At 43.4% G+C, this 22,594-nt stretch overlaps 2 protein-coding genes across 3 annotated transcripts in view; one reads left to right on the forward strand and one right to left on the reverse strand.

Annotated features, from left to right (window-relative positions):
* RECQL5 (RecQ like helicase 5) overlaps window positions 1-22,594 on the forward strand; it is a 38,878-nt gene that overhangs the window by 2,400 nt on the left and 13,884 nt on the right. For both annotated transcript variants that reach the window (XM_059828139.1, XM_009810674.2), the window contains exons 3-7: window positions 929-1,447; window positions 2,188-2,293; window positions 2,771-2,882; window positions 5,098-5,260; window positions 5,623-5,705. In XM_059828139.1, coding sequence (XP_059684122.1) covers window positions 929-1,447; window positions 2,188-2,293; window positions 2,771-2,882; window positions 5,098-5,260; window positions 5,623-5,705 — 983 coding nt within the window. The remainder of the gene's footprint in view (window positions 1-928; window positions 1,448-2,187; window positions 2,294-2,770; window positions 2,883-5,097; window positions 5,261-5,622; window positions 5,706-22,594) is intronic.
* SMIM5 (small integral membrane protein 5) lies at window positions 7,992-15,072 on the reverse strand. The gene is made up of 3 exons (XM_009810673.2): window positions 14,946-15,072; window positions 13,197-13,522; window positions 7,992-8,203 (listed from the first exon to the last, which is right to left on the reverse strand). The coding sequence occupies exons 1-2, from the start codon at window positions 15,070-15,072 to the stop codon at window positions 13,401-13,403; spliced, it is 249 nt and encodes an 82-aa protein (XP_009808975.1). The 3' UTR covers window positions 7,992-8,203; window positions 13,197-13,400.

The raw sequence follows: 22,594 nt of genomic DNA on the forward strand, positions 1-22,594 counted from the left end.
AAGCAGAATGTGACAGAGTGATAAATAGGTTGAGATGGGCTCAATGAGTCTTATGGAAGAGCTGGACTGAACCTTCAGAGGTCTTCTCATCAAGCCCTGAGATGGGGTGGCTATGCCTGAATTGATCATGATGTATTTCAGTGTAGCCAAACTTCAAGAACTGAGTCTATTTATTAGGCTGAGAGTTGACTTTGTGAACAGAAGAGAGTCGATATCCAATCAATCACTGAACCAGTTATTGAGTGAAATCATGAGATATCTATCTTTCAGGGCTATTCATATCTTCTGAAATGTTATGTACTCATCAAACACAAGTGAACAGCTCAGTGTATGGGTAGGGAGTTGAATTTGTATGTCCAGTGTTCATCTGGATGTGATGCCGTGTTTTCTTCTTGGTTTTCCTGGCATGATTCTCATCCAGATGCAGTTTTGTTGCAGTGGTGATTTAGATGATCCTTGTATTTCATCCTATCTCAGCTGTGTTTATAATGTCCTTTAGTTATTCTGGAATGAAATGCACTCTGTTATTGTAGGGTGGTGGCATTCATTTTCCATCTGCGACAACTTGATAGTGTAAACCCTGAGACGCGTTGGTGGCTTGTTTCAGCTCACTGTGGCTCTGATGAGTTATTTTGCACAGATCCCTGCTGGTGTTCCCTAGCAGCAAAAAGACTGTCTTAAAGTAAATGGATGCACAAAAATGCAATTGGCTGTTAGACCTGGACAGGCACGCTCGCAGTTGAAGAAAAAGGCATCTAGAGTCGAAGTTCTAAATACCCAGACTGTAGATGTATGTTGTTGTGAGACTCGATCCTGGAGGTGGAAGTCAGGGCCTCGCCTCGATGTCCCTAGTAGTCTTTCTTGGTGATGGTGACTTTCTTTAATTCCACTTGCTTTTCATTTAATTTTAGTTTTGTATTTACTCTAGGACCAAGTGGATCACTTGCTGGCTCTGAAGATCAAAGCCTGCTCTCTGAACTCCAAACTTTCTGCCCAGGAAAAGAAGACCATCCTAGCTGACTTAGCAAGTGAGAAGCCCCAAGTAAAGCTGCTGTACATCACCCCAGAGATGGCAGCCGCCTCTTCCTTCCAGCCTACGCTGAACTCTCTGGTGTCCCGAAACCTCTTGTCCTACCTGATCATTGATGAAGCACACTGTGTCTCCCAGTGGGGACACGATTTCCGACCTGACTACCTACGGCTGGGCACCTTGCGCACTCGCATACCCAATACACCATGTGTTGCCTTAACTGCCACTGCCACCAAGCAGGTCCAGGATGACATTGTAGCAGCGCTTAAGCTAAAGCAGCCGCTTTCCACATTTAAGACTCCTTGCTTCAGATCCAACTTGTTTTATGATGTGCAGTTCAAAGAGCTCTTGACAGATCCATACACCAACTTGAAGGATTTCTGTCTGAAGGCACTTGAAGTGAAGAACACCACTGGGGTAGGTTCTACATTTGGGGAAGAAGGCTAAACTAAACAAAACCTACCTTAACAGTCACTGACCTTCCAGTGGTTGGTGTGGCCCCGACAGGTCTGTGGCAGGGAAGAAGGAGGTCCCTGGAAGGAAAGTGCTCACGTATGTTTTTTAGTTCCTCTAAAAGTGCTCGTGTATGTTTTTTAGTTCCTTTAAAATAGGTAGAATGTGAAGGCTGCATTCCTTTCAAACAGAGGTGTCCTCAGAATGGGGTTGGTCTAAAAGAAAATGGATTAGGAATATGCGAATAGCATTTCTGCCTTGGTTTGTCATGTCCCAGGCAATCATTGTATGTTTGATTGTGTTTTGCTCTTCTAGTGTGGTGAGGGTGAACAGAAGCATTTGGAGTGTTGTATTGAATTTCCTGCTCTAACGCTAATTCCCAAAATAACTCTCAACATCTCAGTTACAGCCTCTGCACCTGAGTCTATCTGTAAGGTGGAGAGAGCCTCCTCCTTGCCTTGTGCCCACTGGGAGAGGCTTGGGGGACCATATTTGGTCAATGTTGGGCCTTGCAGGACTTGTAAGGAAACTCCCTTTATGTCTGATTTACTTTTGTGCTGCATCAGTACCTTTTCAGTTGCTGGGGAATCAGCTGAGAGAAGAGGTGAGCTTTAGGCATCCCTCCTGTCTCCACCATAATAATGACGGCAGCTTTGTTGATTGGCTTCAGACAGTGTCATGGACTTTCTCTCCTGTCTGCCCAGGTGTACTCCGGTTGTGGCATTGTGTACTGCAGGATGAGGGATGTGTGTGACCAGCTGGCTATTGAACTGAGCTACCGAGGAGTGAAAGCCAAGGCGTATCACGCAGGTACTGCAAGCTGCCTCTGCATCTCCCATAGCTGGTAGAACTGAATTGTACCACCTTTAAGGCCTGGGTTGGGGCTACCTAGAAAACAGCTTTCTAGGTGTGGTCTGCAGTGTGTCTGATGCTCAAGCATCAGGTCTGTGAGGTAAGTGCGGGGCCTTTAACAGAATGGCATTCCCTTCACTCCAGAACTGGTGGTTTTGTTGGATCTTGCATGGCCTAAATGTAACAACTGCTTTTATCCCAGGAGGGATCTGAATTTTTCTCTTTGGAATAGAAACAGCTGCTGCTGACTTCTGCTTGATCATGGGCCAGTTTAAACATGGGCAGAGAGGAGTGTGTACATCAGTCAGTTTTAGTGAGGGGGTTAGCTCACAATAGGGGAATGGAGGAGGAAGAAAATCCTCTTGTTTCTTTTCTTTTTTTTTTCTTTTTTTTCTTTTGTTGTTCTTGTTTCCTTCTCTCTTTTTCCCTTCCCAGGACTCAAGGCAGCTGACAGGACTTCAGTCCAGAATGAATGGATGGAGGAGAAGATCCCTGTTATTGTTGCAACCATCAGTTTTGGAATGGGCGTAGACAAAGCAAATGTCAGGTGTGTGAGGCTGAGTGTTGTGCACCACCAGAGACTGAAACCTGAGCAGTGGGAAGGGAAAGCCTCAGTCTCTCTGTTACCTGATACATCTGACTCAAATGCCTGATGAACACTTGCTAAAACCCACAAAAACCGAGCTGGAGGTTTTTTATCTTAGAAGCAGCAAAAACAAACCTGGAAGGATTTTGTAAAGAAATTAAAAACAAGGCACCAGAGCTCCTCTTTGCCAGTCATCTTCAAAACCAAGAAAATTGAAGGAATGCTTATTTTTTGCCACACCCTCCAGAGTTTCAAAAAGAGCCATCTTGATGCAATCACAGCTGTCCCTTTCACTTCTCTTAGCACAACAGTTGCTGTTAAAAAGCAGTGGGAAGAAAATCTGCACCTAAAATAATTCTTACACCCTCTACTAAAATAGTCAGAGCCAGCTTTTTTTAGAGATCTCCTTTTGCAATGCAATGGGGAAAAAAATAGCAGTTCACAAATGGCAATAACTATATAAAAATACAGCTCTAATCCAAGGACAGAAACTTTGCACGTGTTTTCAATTACTGTTCCTCTGGGACTTCTAACTGTCACCATAATGGCTCTGTGTTGCTAGAATTCCTGCACAGCAATATAGCTGTGCTTGAGTTAGTATTGTGAGCTGTGATCACTTAGAAGAGGGATAACTCGTGTGCAGCTCACACAACACCCCACACAGACTGGATTTTTACTCTAAAATCCACATAAAGCAATTGCTCTGAACACTGTGAGAGAAGGACAGGACGTCACTGAGACAATCACATCAGTTCACAACTGTGCCATCCTTCTGTCTGTGCCACTGTGCTGACAGACAACAGGATCCCATAGCAATGACAGACTATTTTACTGCTTGATGCATGTTACCCAACAGAGAAATGAGAAGTCTAGAATAGCAGCATGAATTAATGACTTCCTGAAACCACTCTGCCCTGTTCAGTACAGCGGTCATTAAAAAAGACAAAGCGTAACTGAAATGCATAGGGCTGATTGAGAGTGAAACATGCTTGTAATCTGGTTAGTTTCCAATGAATGGAGTTAAAGTGACTCTTTACAGGATGTTTTTTAATGGTTTAAAGGACATTATACCCGAGCCCAGGCAACAAGGGACTGCTGCTTAGCCTTTGTTCTATGTTTGCAGAGTTTTGAGTATTCATGCATGTTACCAAGTAAGATCAGGTCTGACAAGTTCTGGAGGTGACCCTTCTGGACAAAAGGGAAAACAGAGGTGTCTCTTTTTCTGATGGAGTCTGCTCCTCTCGCTTCACTGCTAATTCAGTTTTGTTTGAGATTATTTATCAATTCCTTCAGTAAACTTCCTGATGGGGATTAAATATGTAGGGCTCTGATGCTTCCTGCCTGGCCTGTTCCTGGAGTGTTTGTGTTTGAAGAAATGTGTTTGCATGCTTTTTTCATTTAATCTTTTTGCCACACCCATATGCATCATACCTGCCTCTGGGACATGCTGGTTTTGAGGCGGACTGGTATTTAAAACATTGGCAGCGTTACTGTACTGTAAAATCTTCTCAACACAGGTATAAGCTGAATTGCTGAATATTCAGGTACAAGCAGGTTTAAAGCAGTCTTGCAGTGGTGTGTTGAAAACCTTCCTCCAGAGATTACATACAGTTTAGTAGTGATTTGTAGTCATATTTGCTGGCTGGGAAGTGTGCCCTCATCTACAAGTGAGCTTGGTGAGACAGGATTTCCCATGCAGACTTTGTTGGCCAAGAAGTGTCTTTTTAAAATCAAGTATTTCAAATTGTGTTCTGTAATGTTCAAATTGTGTTCCACAAAATAGGATTTTTTTTAATTAATGCTCTATTTTATGGTAAAATCTCCCATACTCCTTAAAACAATGTCCTTATTCTCACTCTTCATAGCTGTACAATTCTATGCATGTTTGGGATATTCATGTGCCCATTCATTTCCATCCATTTGGGGTGACATCCTGCTCACACGTTGTTCAGATACATTTGTTTTCTTATAGCTCTGCTGCTGTCCTTGTGTCTCATGTGTTAAGAGGACTTAAATTTCTGTGTGCAAAATCCCTTGCTCTGCTAAGTCCACTGTCTTTTATGCTTTTGCTGCCCTATTTTTTTACTATTGTTGATGTCCATGAACAACACAATCATGTATGCAGTAATCTGAGAAGCCTGCAGCCTTATGTTTCCTGTTGTCTTACCACATGCAGGTTTGTTGCCCATTGGAATATTGCTAAGTCAATGGCTGGATATTACCAAGAGTCTGGCAGAGCTGGGAGAGATGGGAAGCCATCCTGCTGCCGCCTCTATTACTCAAGGAATGATCGGGATCAAGTCAGCTTCCTGATTAAGAAGGAGCTCTCTAAGATCCAAGTAAGATCTGCAGAATAGTATCCACCTGCCTAGATATGCTGCCTTTGCTCTGATCTGGTTTGCCACTTGCCTGCAGTGGCCTCTGAATATGCAAAGATTAAATGAGGTTTTTTCCTGGGTCTAGAGCTGTCTGTTTCAAGGGATAGCAGAAGGGAGCGAAGCAGGAAGGGAAGGGGCTGCCAGACAGAGCTCCAGCTCTATTAGAGAGGCATGGGTGAGCAGAAGTGTGGAGCAGAGACAGGGTGGTGTCCATAGCTGTTTGCCATATTGATCAGAAGGGTTGGATTTGGTTATCACTAGAGTTACTTTATCTGTTTATACTTAAATTGAACACTATAGTTATTGTCCCTGTCTACTTTCAGGAAAAAAAAGGCACCTTAAAAGAATCTGACAAAGCTGTGATGACAGCTTTTGATGCCATTGTGAACTTCTGCGAGGAGCTGGGGTGAGTGCACTTCTTTCAAACACTGTAATATTGGGGAAACCCTGCCCTACCCCTTCTGAGGCAGTGTTATGGCCGAGATCTTGCATGTCCAGGAAAAAGAAAATACTGAATGAATCGCCTGATATATTGCTGTCTTGACTGAGGAGGGTGTCCCTGAAACATCTCTCACTCACTCCCACCTCTGAGTTAACTGAGATCTTGGTCTTGAAGCCTGACCAAGTGATATGGTGATGTTAAACTATAACTCCTCTGGCTATGAATTTGACTATGTTCTATCTTTGATGATGAGTTGACTTAGTTGCATTTGCTTTTGTTTTGACTCTTCCCTCCTTCACTACCTCATCTCTCTTCTAAGGAGATAGACAGCCTGATCGGCATGGGATGGAAGCATTGAGATTTAATGTTTCGCTAAATCTTGGGGGCTCCACTCTGCAAAGTACTAGGTATCTGTGATCCTCATTGATCTTAGAAGGAGCTGATGGTGCTTAGAATGTTTCAGACACAGGCCCAAATTATGGACGTGCCCAATCTAAATAAAGACTAGCAACCGTAACGTGCGTTATTCACGTTTAGTTCATGACTTGTAAGCTGTAATTGTACTAATTGCTATTCTATGCTGGGTAAGACATCAGAGCTATAATTTTGCCAGTAAGAGAGTAGTAGGTGTTCACTAACTGAAAACGGTCAACGTGTGCCTTGCTTTCAAGTCTGCATTTTGTTTCCTTTTTCACACTTGCATCTAGGGCAACTTTTTCAGTGTTAATGTAACATATGCTTCTTGTCTGATGCCTTGGTGAGCATGTTGTCTCCTTGTGGTCATGTTTGGTAAACCAATCCTGGTTTTATGGGCTTGCTCTGGGAAAGTCTTGCTTGTACTGAAATATCACACAACATTGAGTAGTCCTGGGGCACTTGAAGGAGCACTTATTTGCCCAAAGTCAAGGTGATTCTGGGAAGTAGCTACTAGGAGGCTTCTTGCTATAAGAGTTTGATCCACTTACTTGGCTAAGCAGCTCTGCTCCTTCTGGTATGTGTTACCAGCTCACAGCAAGAGTGGCCAGATGGCTGTTTGCATCTGGGTTTTAGATACAGCTTCCTCTCAGATTATACATCTGGTTAGATGCTAACCTCAGGAAACCTTGTCTTGGTATCTATTTCTTCTTGATTCCTAAGCTGATTATCCATAGAGTTAGTCGTGAATGGACACTAGTGCCATGAGAAATGGACTAGGATCACTGAACTAACCTTGCACAAGCCAGGAGCAGTCAGAGGACATGCCAAGGTGGTGCCTCAGTGAGGGCATGAGTTAGGCTCCATGACTGTTATCTGAAGTAAGGACCTTCTCCAGAGTTGCACTGCAGCAGTGAGGCAGTAACTGAGCAAGGACAGAGAAAAAACATTCTCCTTTGCTCAGCTGAATAGTAACAGAAATAGGATTTCACTGGGTACATAGAAGAGAGATTTCTGTAAGGGACTATCACTGACCTAATTAATCACGTCTCCCATACTTTTTCTTCCCTCCCCAGCTTGGTACATTCTTCCTACTGTATAACATACCATATGCATCCCAGAGTCACATACTGTAGCACCACTGACTGGTTTCCCTGCCTATAACTGTACAGGAGACTAAGATGCTATTTAAAGGAATGCCATGTTGCATTTCTTTTTTACATTTTGAATTAATACACTTCTATTCACAGTCCAAACAGTGAAAGCAAACCTGAAACTCTGACCTTGCAAGGTTCTAAATAAGAACAAATAAAGACAGACTTGTATACTGGCAAGCAAGTTTTTGTATAGTATATTTAGGCTATTGTCTGAGTATGACAGGAGAACAACGATATAAGCTGCTTTTAGAGAGTGGGTTTAGACAAAGCTTTTGCTGGCCAGAGTTTCCTGTTGCTCATTTGCAAGAAAAAAACCCAAAACCCAAAAAACATATAGCTGCAGCAGCAGAAGCCATCTTTATCAGTTTCAGGTGGTGGCTGACCATTTGCCACCTCTAACCAGTGGTTTTGCTTGAAAGATGAAAATCAAGCAGAGATGAGTTGACTTTGGTATTTGGCTAGTCATGCAGTTCCTGAATACAGATAGCCTTATGTATTGAGTTTGCTGTGGACTTGCAGAACAGCTTGTTGGCATTGGTGCATTGCTGTTGATGCACAGAAGTTACATGGGGAGAAATAGCCACCCAGGGAAAGAAGATGAAAAAACTTTCTACGAACAATACAATCAGGTTGTAGCTGGGCTGATTCTTGCTTAGCTGCAGAGCTCCAAGTACTGTGTCTCAGCTTCGCTGTTTATGCTCCACTCTGTGCCTTGGAGATGAGCAGCACCCAAAGATGGCAGCAAATAAGAGGAGAGCAACAAAAACAAGACAGAAGGTGCCAATCACCACTAGCCCTCCAAGAGCCCAGTCACTTGTTACAATCAGTCTCTTTAGGTCTTCCAGAACTGAGGGTGCCTCTTGTACTGATGACATGCTGGCTTCCACCCTGCTGGAGGTAGACAAGAACAATATCAGATGTTGGTGTATCCTCTCTATGCCCTGAGCCACAGTCCCAAAATCAGTATAGGCATGCATGCTGTCTGTGCCTGCAGGCATCCCTCTTCCAAAAGGGAGGGTCACCCTTCACAGAAATGAGAGCATAAACCAGAAGAAAGATAGCTGAGGCCAGTTTCACAATCAGATCTACAGCGATGTAAAGAGGAAAGCTGCTGGCTTTACAAGGTTTTGGCAGTTGAGATTTGTTTTAATCAAAGTTTATCAATATTTTTAATAATATATTATCATGTCTCTCCCAGCATGTTCAGTAAGAACCCTTCATCTCTGTCAACTGTACAGCCTATACATGAAAGACAAGTATTCAGTGGGAGAACTTGCTTGATACCATTGGAAAGATCTCTAAAAAGGAGTTGGGCACTTAAACTCAGAAAACACACTGGAGATTAAGTGAACACTTATTTAAAAACAAACAAACAAAAACCAACTAAAAACCACCACCAACAATAAGCAAAGATCTTCATGTATAACTTGTTGCTCTCATAGGGTTTAGAACAGTCTGTCTATGTAAAAAAGGTCTCCTGTTAACAGGGTTTGCTTTAGTAGTGCTTTCTATTACTCTGTAATGGAAGCACAAGTTTTCCTCCTGTGAAGTACTTAGGTCCAGCAATAATTTAAACTGGGATCTCAGTGGGTTCTACACACTTGCTCTTTCACTGATACTTTGCATAATGGCTTGGCTATCAGCTTTCTAAAGAACACCCAGCATCTCTTTGCAAGCATCTTCTGGTTTTACTAAAGCTTCCTTTCTTCTCAAGGGAAAGGATGGATTATATCTCACACTTTCTCTCATATATGACTGTGCAGACATAATACAGTAAGAGATCTTTGTTATTTTTGAAAGTTTGTTTGACTTGCTGCCCCTTATGTCTGTATCCTTAATATTGTAAGGAAGACTATTAGTGATGTAAAGCGTGTTTCATCCCCAGCAAGTCACATTTGCCTAGGAGCACAAGCTCACACTTCATTTTGCTGAAGTTTTTGTTTCTTTCTCGGCAGACAAATATATTCAGTTCATGCTTTGTTTTCTGGAATGATGGGAGATCACCATGCCCAGTCTCTAACCAACAGGCATACAGGACTTGAAAGCCATTCTGCATAGCTTCCCTCACCTTTAAAAAGAAGACAGCCTAGATACTAGTTCTGTAGACTCAAAGGCAGAAACCTTGTGCGACTGTACACCCTAGAAAGTTCCTGTCTCTTTTGCTAACTGCAGTTAATATCCTGAAATAGGAGAGCTACATGCAATTTTATAAATACCTGAAGCTGTTGTGTTTGTAGTAGGCCTTTCTTCTGGTGCCTGCTCTGCACCCCCTCCAAAAGATCTTGACTTGTGGTGAGGTACCCCCTTATTGCACCTGGAGACTTGTGGAGCTAGCATGAAAGTTGCCTGTTTGTACTGCAGTAAATGATTAACAGCTGACTTTCCTGCAAAGGTGTGGCTAATCTAATCAAAGGCCTTGAGCCTACTTAAAAAGACCTAGTTCAGCTGTTGCTCAGACATTTCTTCCTCTCTATGGCTTTATCCACTTGTGCACCTGTTCCAGTGCTTGTAAAGGCCCACGATGCCCTCTGACTGGGGAAGGCTGCAGGTTGGGGTGGAGAGAAGAGGGCTTTGTTTACTGGATCTGTATTGTAAGCTCCATTAGGAGAATGCTGTGTCTAAAATGAGACTGTGAACAAGACTGCCCTCCAGTCCAAAATTCATTGTGACAGTGATAAACATTGTGATAAACTCATTACAGAGCCTTGTACTGCTGTTAGCTGCAAAAAACCTGACTCCCTGGTGCTTTCCTAACTGAAGACCAGAACGATGGTGCTGGAGAGAGGTGGCAGGTGAGAGGGAGGAGAGTATGGTGCGTGAGACTGCATGTGTGTAAAAGCAAACTTGTTTTTCACAAGCCAAGCAAATCACTTTGAAACCAGAGGGATGATGTTACAGAATAGAAGCTATTCCATTAAGTTGTCAGTAGAACTTCAACCACTTCTTCTGGAGAGGCTGGCCTCACTGTCTCTTTTAGTTTCCTTAGGGAAGAAACTATTTCAACACTTGTATCATCAGGACTGAAGTAACTGTATTCCCTTGCAGTTCCTTCTAGGCTCCCTCAGGCTTTCACAACACATACAGAAGTTGCTGTGTTTGAAGCAGTCTCGCCTTAGTATACGCTCTTCTGAATCTCCCTCTGCTTTTTGAAACAGAGAGGATCTATCCTTACTAGTGCTCAGCGCGTTCCAGGTCCCTTTATGTGGGTAATGATTGAAGCCAAAAACACAAAAGCTTGTGTGAGTGGTGAGCAGAGACCCAGAGACTGGCATGTTTCTAGTCAAGAGAAACTGAAGAGCTGCAGTAGGCTGGGGATTTGATGGGGATTTGGTGGGCATCTTTCAGGTCAACCTGATCTGTTGCATGCAAGAAGGCAGCAGAGCCCACCCAGCCCAGGAAATCAACTGGCATATCTAAATAACAAGTGTAGCTGAGTATGATGGTACAAAATGGTACAAAGCAGAACATTAGGCCTGTGAGGTCCGGGCAAGTATGTAGAAATTGGTCCAGGGACCCCTCCTCTATGTGGTAGCTGCTCCTCTGCTCCAGAAAGCCAGCTGAATTATTTAGACAATTGCTTAATTTTCTCTCCTTCTCCTTTTTTTAACAGTGCTGTGTTTATTCTCTGGTTCTAATTCAGGAACTTACAGTGGCAGAGATAAGACAGGAGCCATTTCTCTTGTCCCCCTGCCTGGTATCTGTCAGTGGTTTAACTTGTAACACCAGTGGGAAACATGTATTTGTAGCTTTTCCTGTTGAGATAAGGCCTGGCAGCTTGATCCTAGTGACAGCAACCCGTCAGGCATTGGTATGTTTCCAGCGTGCTGAGCTTCCTCCTGACTGTTAGCACAGACTGGTTCCATGCTGCTGAAACATTTCTCAATGAGATTCTGTTAATTCCTGTAGCTGGCACTGCCTAGCACAGGCTAGGAAAGAAAGTAAGCTCTGTTCTTTCACAGGTCTTATGACTTAACTTAGATACAGAAATGTCTGTTGAGTCTGTCCCCTGCAAAAGAGGTTCTGAGACTTCCTATGTCACCTTGATTGTCACTCGTTTGTAAGCGAAATGAGCAAAGACATATCTGACTGAGGTTAGTGCGATGCATCTCTGAATGTTGATGAGAGTAAATTGATGCCACACTTGAGCTTATCCTACCCTAACATATTGGTTAGGAGTGAAAGCTTTGGGACAGCGTAATAAAGGCCAGCGCTTTGTTAGTCTTAGTGTAACTGTGCATGCAGTAGCTCATACTAGTGCAGTCTTCTGTTGGCAGTTGTCAAGTTGGGGCTCAAATATTTACATTCTAAGGAACATCCTCACCTTCTGCTGCAAAGTTTTTCTTTTTATTAATTTAAAAGTAACATTGGTAGTTTGAGGAATTATTTTTTTCTAATTTTTGGACTATTCTCTGCGTTGCTGGCTGCAGATATATTCCAATGTGCAGCAATACAAAAATGCAAAATATCTAAATCTAGTTTCTTTGCAAAAATTAAAGTGCATTAAATACATGAGAAGGTACTGATGTAATATGCTTTTTACTAATTTGGGTGGAGGCATCAGAGAAAAGAGGTTTCTTTACAAAGTTTTCATTTTTTTGTCCTTTCTGAAGTGTGAAGAATATTTAAAAGCCCACTGTTATAAACTTGATGATTCTTTTCTCTCTAGCTAGATGTTGGCTCTGGTACATACATGTGTAATCCCTTTGACTCCTCTACACTTAGCAGTTGGAATACAAGGGTAGAAGATGACTTATCTATATGCACGTAACTTTTTATACTTTCTCATAAAGGTGGTTGGTTTCACATTTGGGGCTGAAAGAAAGGCTAGTGGCTTACAGTGTTAGGTGCAGTATGATGGTCTTCCATTTGGCTGTCCCAGTTATGAAAGTCGTGGCCTGCGCCATAGCCTTATACTTACATAAATCCCCTTCTGAAGTTCACCAAAGTGTAACCCAAATGTACACAGTGGCTGCAGCATGGAAAAGGCATTTATTTGCACTTGCTGACTTCAGCCGTACAGCCGATTCTTGGCTCTGCTTTGTCACAATGCCCACTGTCAGCTGCTGCATGTGTACCATACTGTATGTCAGTCCTCTGAAATGCCTTTGTGTATGCTAATAATCATACCTTAGGCATAATGTTTATGCCCACTAAAATAAACTGCACACAGTGCAGGGAGTCAGGCACACAGGTCCCTCAAGTAAGGATAGGGATTTGTTCATCTCCTGTAACTCCCGTGCTCTGTAAGGACCATTCACCTGCAATAAGCAGAAGAGCAGAACTACACCAGGGGTGGGGAGGGAGCACGTTTAGCAGCAGAATGATCAAATTAAGGCGTAGCGTTGGTGAGTTTTTCCCTTTTGCCTTCATCTTTCTGTTTACAAAGGGTATTGCACATGATCTGATTTTTCTCTTTGACAATTTCACATCATTGTAACACCAATGAAATAAAGCAGGGAGCATTTGTCACCAGCTGTACTCAGAGCCTCAGCTGGCATGTTTGGATCAGAAGATCCACAATTTGTTTTCAGGAGACATTTCAGCTAAACGTGTCTGTTGCAGGTGGCTTTTAAGAGAGCAGGTTTGGGCCTGATCCAAGATGTACTGGCCATGTGGACCTCCCAGTGATGCCAGTGGGTTTTGCTAGCGCCCAACATCATCCTTCTGGATTAACCACTTGGGAAGAGAGTGGGTGCTGCCTAGCATGTGGCAGTGTACGTGTTCTCTGCTTTGGTCTGTGGTTCCATGCTCACAAAGGGAATCCTTGGCTGGCCCAGCTGCAGGTCTGTCACTGGGAAAGCGTGTCTTTTTTCTCAGCAGCATGTGTCAATGCACCCCCACCCCACCCCAGAAGAGGGAGACAGTGATGGTAAAGTAGCGTTACCTTTCTGGTCACGCCACGGAGCCCAGCAGTGGCTGTCACAGAAAGAAGGAATTCCATGCTGTGATTTCTGGTCCTCTGAGTCATATTAATTAATATTGTTATTGCCATTTTCAGCGAGCTAGTGTAGAAAGTCCTTCCTGTAGGACTGAATCATGATGTCCATGCGTGTCCTTGATAGTAGGTTGTGTCACCTCTTGTTGCACTTCACGAATGGGCAATTGGGCGGACTTGGATCTTCCTACGTCTGTGGTCAGGACGTCCGTCGCAGCTACAGCAACTATAGCAGCAGCAACTGCAGGCAATGATCATGAGCAGCAGAACAGTAACTGGAAAGAGAAGCAAACGATATTGCTTCATGACATTGGAGCAGTCACTGGAGAGTAACCCTATGTCTCCTCCAAGTTGTTTGGTGAGCAGCAGAATGATCAAAGCCTGGTTTCTTGCTGATTTTTTTTTTTTGTCCTATATCCCCACCTCCCTCCTTCTAAGTTCCTGCTCCTTTGTATTAGCTGTCCATTTAGTCTGGACAATCATTACTGGATATTTCATGATCTTAAGAGCTATGTACTAAACCATGTGGGGGCATATCTTTACCTGCCTAAGGGGCTGTTGTTTTGGAGATGACACGCAGTAACTAAGTAGAGCTGTGTGCCCGGAAAGTATGGAGATCCGACTCTCCCCGTAGTTGTGTCAGAAGCAACTCGAGAGAACCTGTTTAGTCAAACTAGCAGTTGCATTTCTGAAGAGTGCATGCAGCATATACCCTTTAAGGAGGATAGATACTTGTGACTGGGTTGGCTTTATTCTTTCCTCTGTGTTTAGCTTGAGAAAATAGGTACTTCAAACACAGGGTTTTGTTTTGCAAAGCAGTAGGCTAACTTACTGTTACTTTACACTAGGCATAATGGTTGGTGTTGGGAGGGATATGTTAGTTTATCTGGAATAGAAAAGGATGACGTTTAATCCTGCAAAATGCGTAAGAGTGCGTGAACATGCACATGTGTGTGCACATGTTCCTTAAAAGCCTGGAGCTGGGCTGCCAGGTTATTGGACCTGCGGGGAACCAGCTGTAGGTATGAAAAAAATTAAACAGCAGGTGTGTCTTTCTGAATTCCAGCCCAGGGAGGAGTGTCCAGGCTGGATACACACCCTTCCTTTTGGCTGGGAGCAAAGCCTACCTCTTTCGGGGGGAGGGCCTGCCTGCCTTCCTGCTTGTTTTCCCATTGTCTAAACAAACTTCATCCCCCTTGATCAAGAGCTCTTTGTTATTCCTTCCATGCCATCCCCACACAGAGCAGCAGGAGGGATCTTGCCATTACCAGAGGAGAAGAAACAGGCTCATCTGAAGCAAACTGACTTCCACTGAACTAAGCACAGGAATGACACTCAGAGTCTCAGACTTTAAGTGTCTCCTGTGGCCGTGAGATGCCCTAATACCATTTGTCGTAAACTATCTCCCACGCATCAAAACATTGCAGCAGCTCTGGGTTGGTTAAAATACTGCTGTTTAAATTACTGCTTAAATATGAGCTTGGGGAAAGCTATACCGTTGTCTATTGTGCTCTGCATGCATGTAGAGATACACACTGAGTATTAAAAAACTATCTAGAAATTAAACTGGGCCTCAGAGCACAGCCTGGGAAACAACTGCCAACAACACCAACCCACCAACAAAGATTGTGGAGCAAGCTGTCCCCGTAGAAGAGAAGAGGTATTCTGACACCCCTTTACCATCACCGATAAACTCACCGATAAACAGAAGAACCACACAAAAGGACACAATCTCCACCGGGTCAGCCTTGGGCAGTTTCTGGAGCTTAAGGAGAAACTTCTCACCAATGGTTTGCATTTCCTTCAGAAAGCCTTCAGAAGACATTCTGGCTCAACCTCTCCAGGCTTTACGCTGTAGAAGAACAAAATAGAGCAACCTTTTCACTGACTAATGCTAGGAAGCTGCCAGCCTTCTTATAGAGCTGGTGATCACAAGGAAAACAAGTTTATCTGGTCTCAGTCCTCGTTCCCAGTAGCTAAGGTGGAGGACTATTAATTGTCTACGTGTTCTGGCACTGTTTTAATTTCAAAATCTGGTTTTGAGGGTGTTTTTGTCAGCTGCACTGTTAAGCAAAGGTGAAATGGTGTTTCTTCTAGAAGGATGCTTATTTCAGCAGGCAGAGTTAGAACTGGACAGTGCCTGCCCTTGGCTTTCACAGAACGAAAGTAATTTTTTTTTTTCCAGTTGTGCTAATTTGTCCTTCCAGAAAGAAATGCAGTTCTAACTCGACTTGAATTCCAAATGCTGAACTCCAGTGGTACATAGTTCTCAGTTGTTTTTTACTGAGTAACACTGAGCAGACCCCCTTGAAGACTTCTTGCACTTTCAGCTACAGAAAGCTCCTTCAAAAACTAAGGCACTTACTTCAACACCTCACTACAATACCATTAATAATGTTTTATCAAGCAGTTTTACCGAACGGTGATATTAAGAGCTAAAGTCTGTGTTCAGTGGGGACAGCTGGATGGTTTTCAAGTTCTTATAGATGACTGCAAGTTTTACATGGTAAGTTAAAGGTAGCTTTTTTCCTTTTAAGCCACAGTCTGTTCTAATGGAGCAATATATGAACTGAACAGTGGATGTCCACCCTTCGCTGCTGGTGATGAGCAAAGCAAAAGCCCCTGGATCTGTTTAGCTAATTCTTCCTACCCTGCTCAGTAATCTTACACCTTCTTTATTCTCAGAAAGAATGATCGCCAGAAACTATTGTTACTGAAAATATTATTAGTCTGGTCAAAGTTAGGTGCTTCAGTTTTGCCACCAATATTTGCTGTTCTTTTCCCCTGTGAGCAAAATTTTGGAAGGCATTGCAACAAACAAGCTTGCATGAGAGCTATGGAAGTTCAAATTTTGCTTCGGTCAGTAACTGGAATACGATATTGTTGAGAAAGATCCATAGTTTTGCCTAAAACAAGTGTTTGGACAGGTCAACGCTTGGATGGATTATAACTCTTATGTCATTATTATATCAGAATGTACTAGCTTGTGTGTGTTGTAATAGTCAACACTGTTTTATGGGACTTGAACATTGCAATTTAATATCCTAGTCTTGGTGATAATACAAAGCTAAGTGACCAAGACAGCACTTCCAGAATAAGCCAGCTAGTTCATTACTGCACATCTGGTTTGGTTACTCAAACAAATGGATGCTTGGAGTTCAGTTTTTCTAAACACACTGAGGACAGAGAGAGCTTGGCTGTTTCTTTGCACGCTGGGCTTAAATACTACAGTGCCAAGTTAAATTACATTTTGTATGTTTATACAATTCAAAAAGCATTTTCTTTGTTCTTTTAAATCCAAGCTAAGGAACAAAAATCGTAACCAGCTGGTTTCCTAGGGATGGGGGTGGATGGAAAATCTACATCTACAGAAAGATCTCTGTGCAACTTAGCAGGGAGGCATAGCTGTGGCCTTTTGACCTGAAAAGGTCACTTTTGAGACCAGGGTTAAATAGTTCTTTCCAGATGATTGCCGTACCCCAAGTGAGCTTCTCCAGAAATGGCTGCTTTATCCTTTGCACAGTGCTGCAGGATTCTGTGTCAGCAGGTTTCCAGTTGTGTTTCCATTCCAAGAGATGGCAGTGCAGGCAGAGGTGAAGTGATTTGTGTTTTCTGTTCTTGGCTCTAGAAGAAAAACTTTTTTAAAAAAAATAAGTATTTCTGGCTATAACATTCTGAAAATGTTTGTTCCCTTTGGGGGTGTTTCTGCCTGCCCAGAAGCTCTCCTAGTAAGGAATCTGCTGTAACCTTTCGTACCATGCTTTGGGCTGCACCAGAGGCAGCAAGTACAAAAGCCAGGCTTCTGAGGTTTGGGTATACAGTGTAAAATTACTGGTTATGATTGTAGAACTCCACGTGGATTAGCAAAGTGCCTAGCTTAAAATGATAAGAGCTTGTCGTCTCAGTAATCGACATTCCTCTGCCCATGGTACCTGATCTGGAGCTAAGAGAAGGAGTTTTTATTCTAAAACTTGCAAGGAATGTTGCTTTTTTACCTTGGTTTGAACTTCTTCAGGGACAAAGTTTGATGTTGGTGGTGCAGTCTTCAACCTCCCCGTGAGAAAGCAAATGTTTTTCTGCTCGACTGCACTTCTGACTGCACGCTGGTTCCAAGGGCTCTCGCTGCTTTGGGATTTCTGCTTGTGGAGCATAGCAAAAGGGTGATGAATAAATCACTCCTTAAAAAAAAAAAAAGTAAAACTCCCCCAAGAAAGCTTGTTACATTCATGGACTTTTGTCTCTTCCATTCTACTTGTGATGTAAAGTCTTTGGTCGGGACTAGTTTTGATTTTGATCTTTTTCTAATTGATTTCAGCAGAACCAAGATCTTACCCTAGAGTTTAGCTTAAGGGTAAGGCTAGTGCTGTGTGACGTAAACAAGTTGTCTTTTGCATCAGCCTTATCTTCCTCATGTACAACATAACAGTGCTGACATTAGTTACAAATTTCAGAGTGGAGCTGTAAGAATTAATTCCTTCTTTTATTGTACTGTGTTCAAGTGAGCTCCCAGTCACCAACAGTAGTAAAGACCAGGTGGTGCAGGATATTTGGTTGAAGCAGTAACTGTAGTGATTATTATTAAAATGGGCAAGTCTTGAGAGATTTGAAACTTAAGGTTGTAGGTCTTAACTGACAGTATACCTTCTAAGACTGGAGTGCTGTTCTAGAGCCTAGAACAGCCACCCAAGTTGGTACCTCATGGATTCTGTGGGGTTTGGAGCAAACATAATTGTCTCCCGGTGTTTTTCTCAATTGGGAATCTCTCCTTGCTCACTGTCCTTCCTCAAAACCGCATCCACTGAGGATGAGAACCCTCCAGAGCGGAGGAGACATGGCTCTTAGGGCAGCAAAGCTAATGGAACTTGTTACAGAAGAAATACTGAATGACCACAGTGCAGCGTAGTCTTCATAACGCATTGTCAGACTAATGTCATGAACTTTTGCTCCATAGCTGTAGCTAGAGATCATATGAAGTGAAAATAGGGTGAAGAGAGGCAAGATGAGAAACTCGCATAGAAAGAAAGTGAACACAATGCTCATGTTTTGTGACAGGCAGTTTGGAAGTTCCTGCTGCGGTGGGGTAGCAGCCTGAAATTTGTCGTTTCACCTGTTTCCTCTTCTGGCTGTTCTTTAAAAAATAACTCATCTGTCTGGTGTTGGCAGTGGGACTAGATCGTCAAATCTTTCTGCCCTCCTGTATGTTACATGGCCTGGCAGGGGAGGGAATAAAACAAGTCTTCTAATTTGGGTTTATTTTGTTTTTGAGAAAAAAAGGCCAAATCTGCCACGTGCCATGAGTTGTTAGTCTCAGCTGAAAAGAGAGAGCACAGTAAGAATGCAGGGGGATGCCTGACATCTGCAGGTGTGCTGCTCACCTGCAAGGATTAGATGATCCTTTAAAACCAAAGCAGCATATCCTAGTTTAGGGTTTCTGTAGAGTTAGATTCCCAGAAATTTCTAATACTTGTTTTTAATGCAGATTCATCTTGCTGTGCCCACTGAATAAAGCTGTGAAAATTGCCGTAATAGCACTGAAATTATCTTTCTGAACTGTTTTAATGGACTTACGCCATACTGAAGCACTCAAATAAGTTGGCTGCTGAGCCCTTTTGAGAATAAAGCCATTAAAAGGCCTCAATCTAGACATTCAAGAGAAAAGCCTTGGTCAGGGTTTCTTTGTACTGTGAACTGCCTGTGTGTGCTAGCTTCCAGGCTTCAAGCAAGAAAAAGAGCTTTGGGATGACCATGTAAGGTGGGGTCCCACAGCCCTCTGTCTGCCGTAAGCTAGTCAAGTTGCTGTAAGTATTTTGGAATGGATATAAATTGATCGTGGTTTTTTTGGTCTGTCTGGTTTGGAAAGCTGTATCCTATCTGTGTGTCTACACAGGTGCATCAGAAGTTGAACTGTAGGGAGTGGGTGAGCTTAAATTTAATGGCACAGAATGAGACACTTGTTTAGTCATAACCCTGGTGGCATTTGAGCAGTCTATTTCAATGCAAAGAACATGAATTTGAGTTTGTGGTTTAGCCCCAGGACTGGAAGTTAGTAAAGGCAGGCAGTCTTCCTCGCCTACCAGGGATGCTTACTGGTTGTGTGACTTTGGATAAGTCATCCCACCCCTCTGTTGGGTGACTTCATCTCTGCAAAGTGGCAGAACATGTAACCGCCATCAGAGGTTTGTTTGCTAATTGTTGTGTGTCTAAGTCTCTAACATTCTCTGAAATCTTTAGATAGAAAGACAGTAAGTCCCTGCTTTTGTTGCAGTTACAAAATGAAATAACCTTTGCTTGCTAACTGCTTGTTAACTGCTTGTTACACTTCAGTCACTAAACCCGTTTAGGATGAAAGTAGATGAAAGCATGGTTTCCATTCTTGGTTGCTCCTTATCCAGCCATGCTCCACAGGGTTTTATTTCTCTTGACATGACCCCAATCCATTGGTTTTACTGTAGTCCCTCTGAGAAATTTTTCTTGCATGGGTTTGTTGCTATAGTAATCTAAAAATGGAGATGAAGCTTTGGAGGCGGGAATCTGTTGATGGTGCCCTGAAGCTGCCAATGCCTCTAATCGTAATGCAGCAAGTCCCAGTGAAGGTGAGTTGGATATCCTCCACTATGCCCATCGCCCATATCAGCAGTGCTCCAGAGACCTTACAAAGCAGGACCTCCCTGATGTGCCCAACAAGCAGAATGCCAGGTCAACATTCTCATCGCAACATTGTCTTTTTCCCAAGACGTGTGGCTGTGGAGAAGCAAATACTTTGTGTTGTTCTTACTCAGGCAAGTCAGATAAGTTGGCTGAAATTGTACCAATACAGGGATGGGAAGCCTGTATGGATTGTGGTAGCTTATTTGGTAGGACATCTTAGAAAGCAATCCCAGCCTCATGGAAGGAGAGTGCTGAGCAGCTGAAAGGGAGGGGATGCTTTTTATTCTGGTCTAAAACTTTAAAATAAACTCTGGCTGCATTTGGCCACTTTCTTAAGAACATGAAGGCTTGGCCAGCTCCTGAGCCTACCAGCTTTGTTCTTGGTTCCTGAAACGTGCTTCTGATTCCGTATGGATAAGGTCTGCGGTGCTTCCTGTCCTAAAACAGTGCTCAGCTGCTAGGTGTTGTTACAGTTCAGATGCATTTTGGCAGAACATGTAATAATTCCTGTACAATTGTTTATTGTTCTAAGTTTGTAGTGTAATTCTGAGATGAAAAGGTCTATAGAAAAGTAGTTGTATTATCAGTGCATGGTTCTCCCTCATCATTGTTAATGCAATGTTTGCTGCCATGACTGTAGTTGACCAGCCATGTGAATCTTAACTATAGTTCACAGACAAGCCCTTTTTTTTCCTAAAACAGGAGTGAACGGAGCCAAACGGACCTATAATTCATTCCCAAGCAGATGAAAATAGTTTCCAGTATCAAGAGAATTTAGCTTTCTAACAGCACACACCCAAACTGGTAAATTGCAGCTCAATGTCATGGGAGAAAAGCTTTGACTTTGTCAGCTGGTCTGGAAAAGAAGGCCACACATTCTTTCAGATTATAAAGCTGCCCTGACTCGGTAGCCATTTGGCTGGAATACCCTGTCATCTCCTCCACCCACTGTTTGGAGATTGGTTTTGAGGCAGCAGTGTAAATGTTCCTTTCCTCCCCTGCAACCTAATATTAGATTAATATAAAAAGGCACTGAATGCCCTGCAATAGCAGTTTGAGAAGCTGTAGTGCCCATTGGGGCACTGAGCTGAGAGGCTCTACACCTCTACAGAACACGCTGGTTTTCTCCAGTCCGTCCCACAAACAAGTCCACAAAACCCCATGAGATAATTCCTCACTACTAGTCCCATTTTTAAGAAGTGGGGAAACCAAAGCACAGAGCCATCCAGTGAAAGGAAAAGGTCAATTTTAAAAATAAACCTGTAGCTCTTCTACAAGAGAACTTTTTTTAGGGTTGCTGATGCTTGAATCTAGCCTGAAAGTGTATTCTAATATTAGCAAAATAACCATTTCCCAGGAAGCTGACAGAGAGGTAGCTGTGTGCCTGTGAAAGGCCTTCTAAATAGTTACTTCACAAACATAGCGGGATCTATCAGTGGTTTGGTGTTTGAGGTAAGGCAGCTGGAGCACCCTGAGAGTGCTGGAAACACCTTCTCCATCTTCTTTCAGTCACCTCTGTGCCCTGTCCTCGACTGGTCTCAGACCTACAGGTCTCAGACCTACAGGTCTCAGAAATGACGTGCATTTTTGAGTTTTTTGAAATACGCTGATCTAATCCTAGTAAAGATGCCACTTGGGTGTAGGAACTCAAAACTGAAGGCTAGAACAGCTGCTTCCTCAGAAGAAGCTGTTTTGAACTGCATCAGCTGTGGTTGCACAGGGTAGTGGTGAGGGCCTGCATGGAGGTGAGGGGTGGGTGCTGCTCTCCTCACCCAGCTCTCTTACAGTCTCTTACAGTCCCGGCCGTGCAGCATGCTGCTGGCCCACTGCAGGCTGTGTGGGTCACAGTTTGTGTTACAGAAATGATCGGTTCTATCAAACTTGGTTTGTTTTGTACCTCCACTCCCATAACCGCTTTTGCCTTGCAGTCAGAATAAGGGGCCCGTGCACTATGACAGCTGTAACAAAAGCCATGTCCTGCTTCTTTTATCCAGACATGTGTTTCATATTGCTTATTTCCCCCCCCCCCCCCATATGTACAACATGGCTGTGGCTGGACAAGCCCCCAGCCAAACCCATTAAGATTTTCTTTTGGCAAGGAAAACTTGGCGTGTTTCTCTACCTCCCTCCCTCCCCTGCCCTTCTCCCCTCGCTCCTCCCTCCTTCCTTCCTTTTTTTTTTTCCCCTAAACTTTGTTTTTCCTGTACTTTATTTGAGAAACCATCTTAACTGCAACAAACAACATACAGAGACCCTTCATTAGCAGGGTGGCAACTTCCCTCCATCCCCTTTGAACCTAGGGCTAGACTGGAGGCGTGTGGGTCTTAACTACTAGATCTTCTCATACAGGCAGTTCCAATTTGGTGTTTGTACAACACGTAGGTCAGAAAGACCTGCCCTCCCTTCCACGTTAATGGGAATGGAGAGAAGTGGAAATACCTGATCCTTAACATTCCTCCATACAGGCATGTGTAGGATCGGGAAGACATCTTTCTGTGAGAATTGGCTTTCTGCCTCTCTCCCTACCTGTTTGTAAACAGCTGGCCGCCCATGTCCCTCCTGGAAGAGGCAAGGGGTCCCAGCTCAGTGCTAGGAGCTGCAAGAGCTTCCAAACAGAGCTTCAGATGACAGAAAATGTGGGCTTATATGGTCAGCCCTATGCCAGCCCCCTTCCCACACCCAGCAGCAAACAGAGATGG

The sequence above is a fragment of the Gavia stellata genome, chromosome 22, assembly GCF_030936135.1.
Source record: "Gavia stellata isolate bGavSte3 chromosome 22, bGavSte3.hap2, whole genome shotgun sequence".
NCBI lineage: Eukaryota > Metazoa > Chordata > Aves > Gaviiformes > Gaviidae > Gavia > Gavia stellata.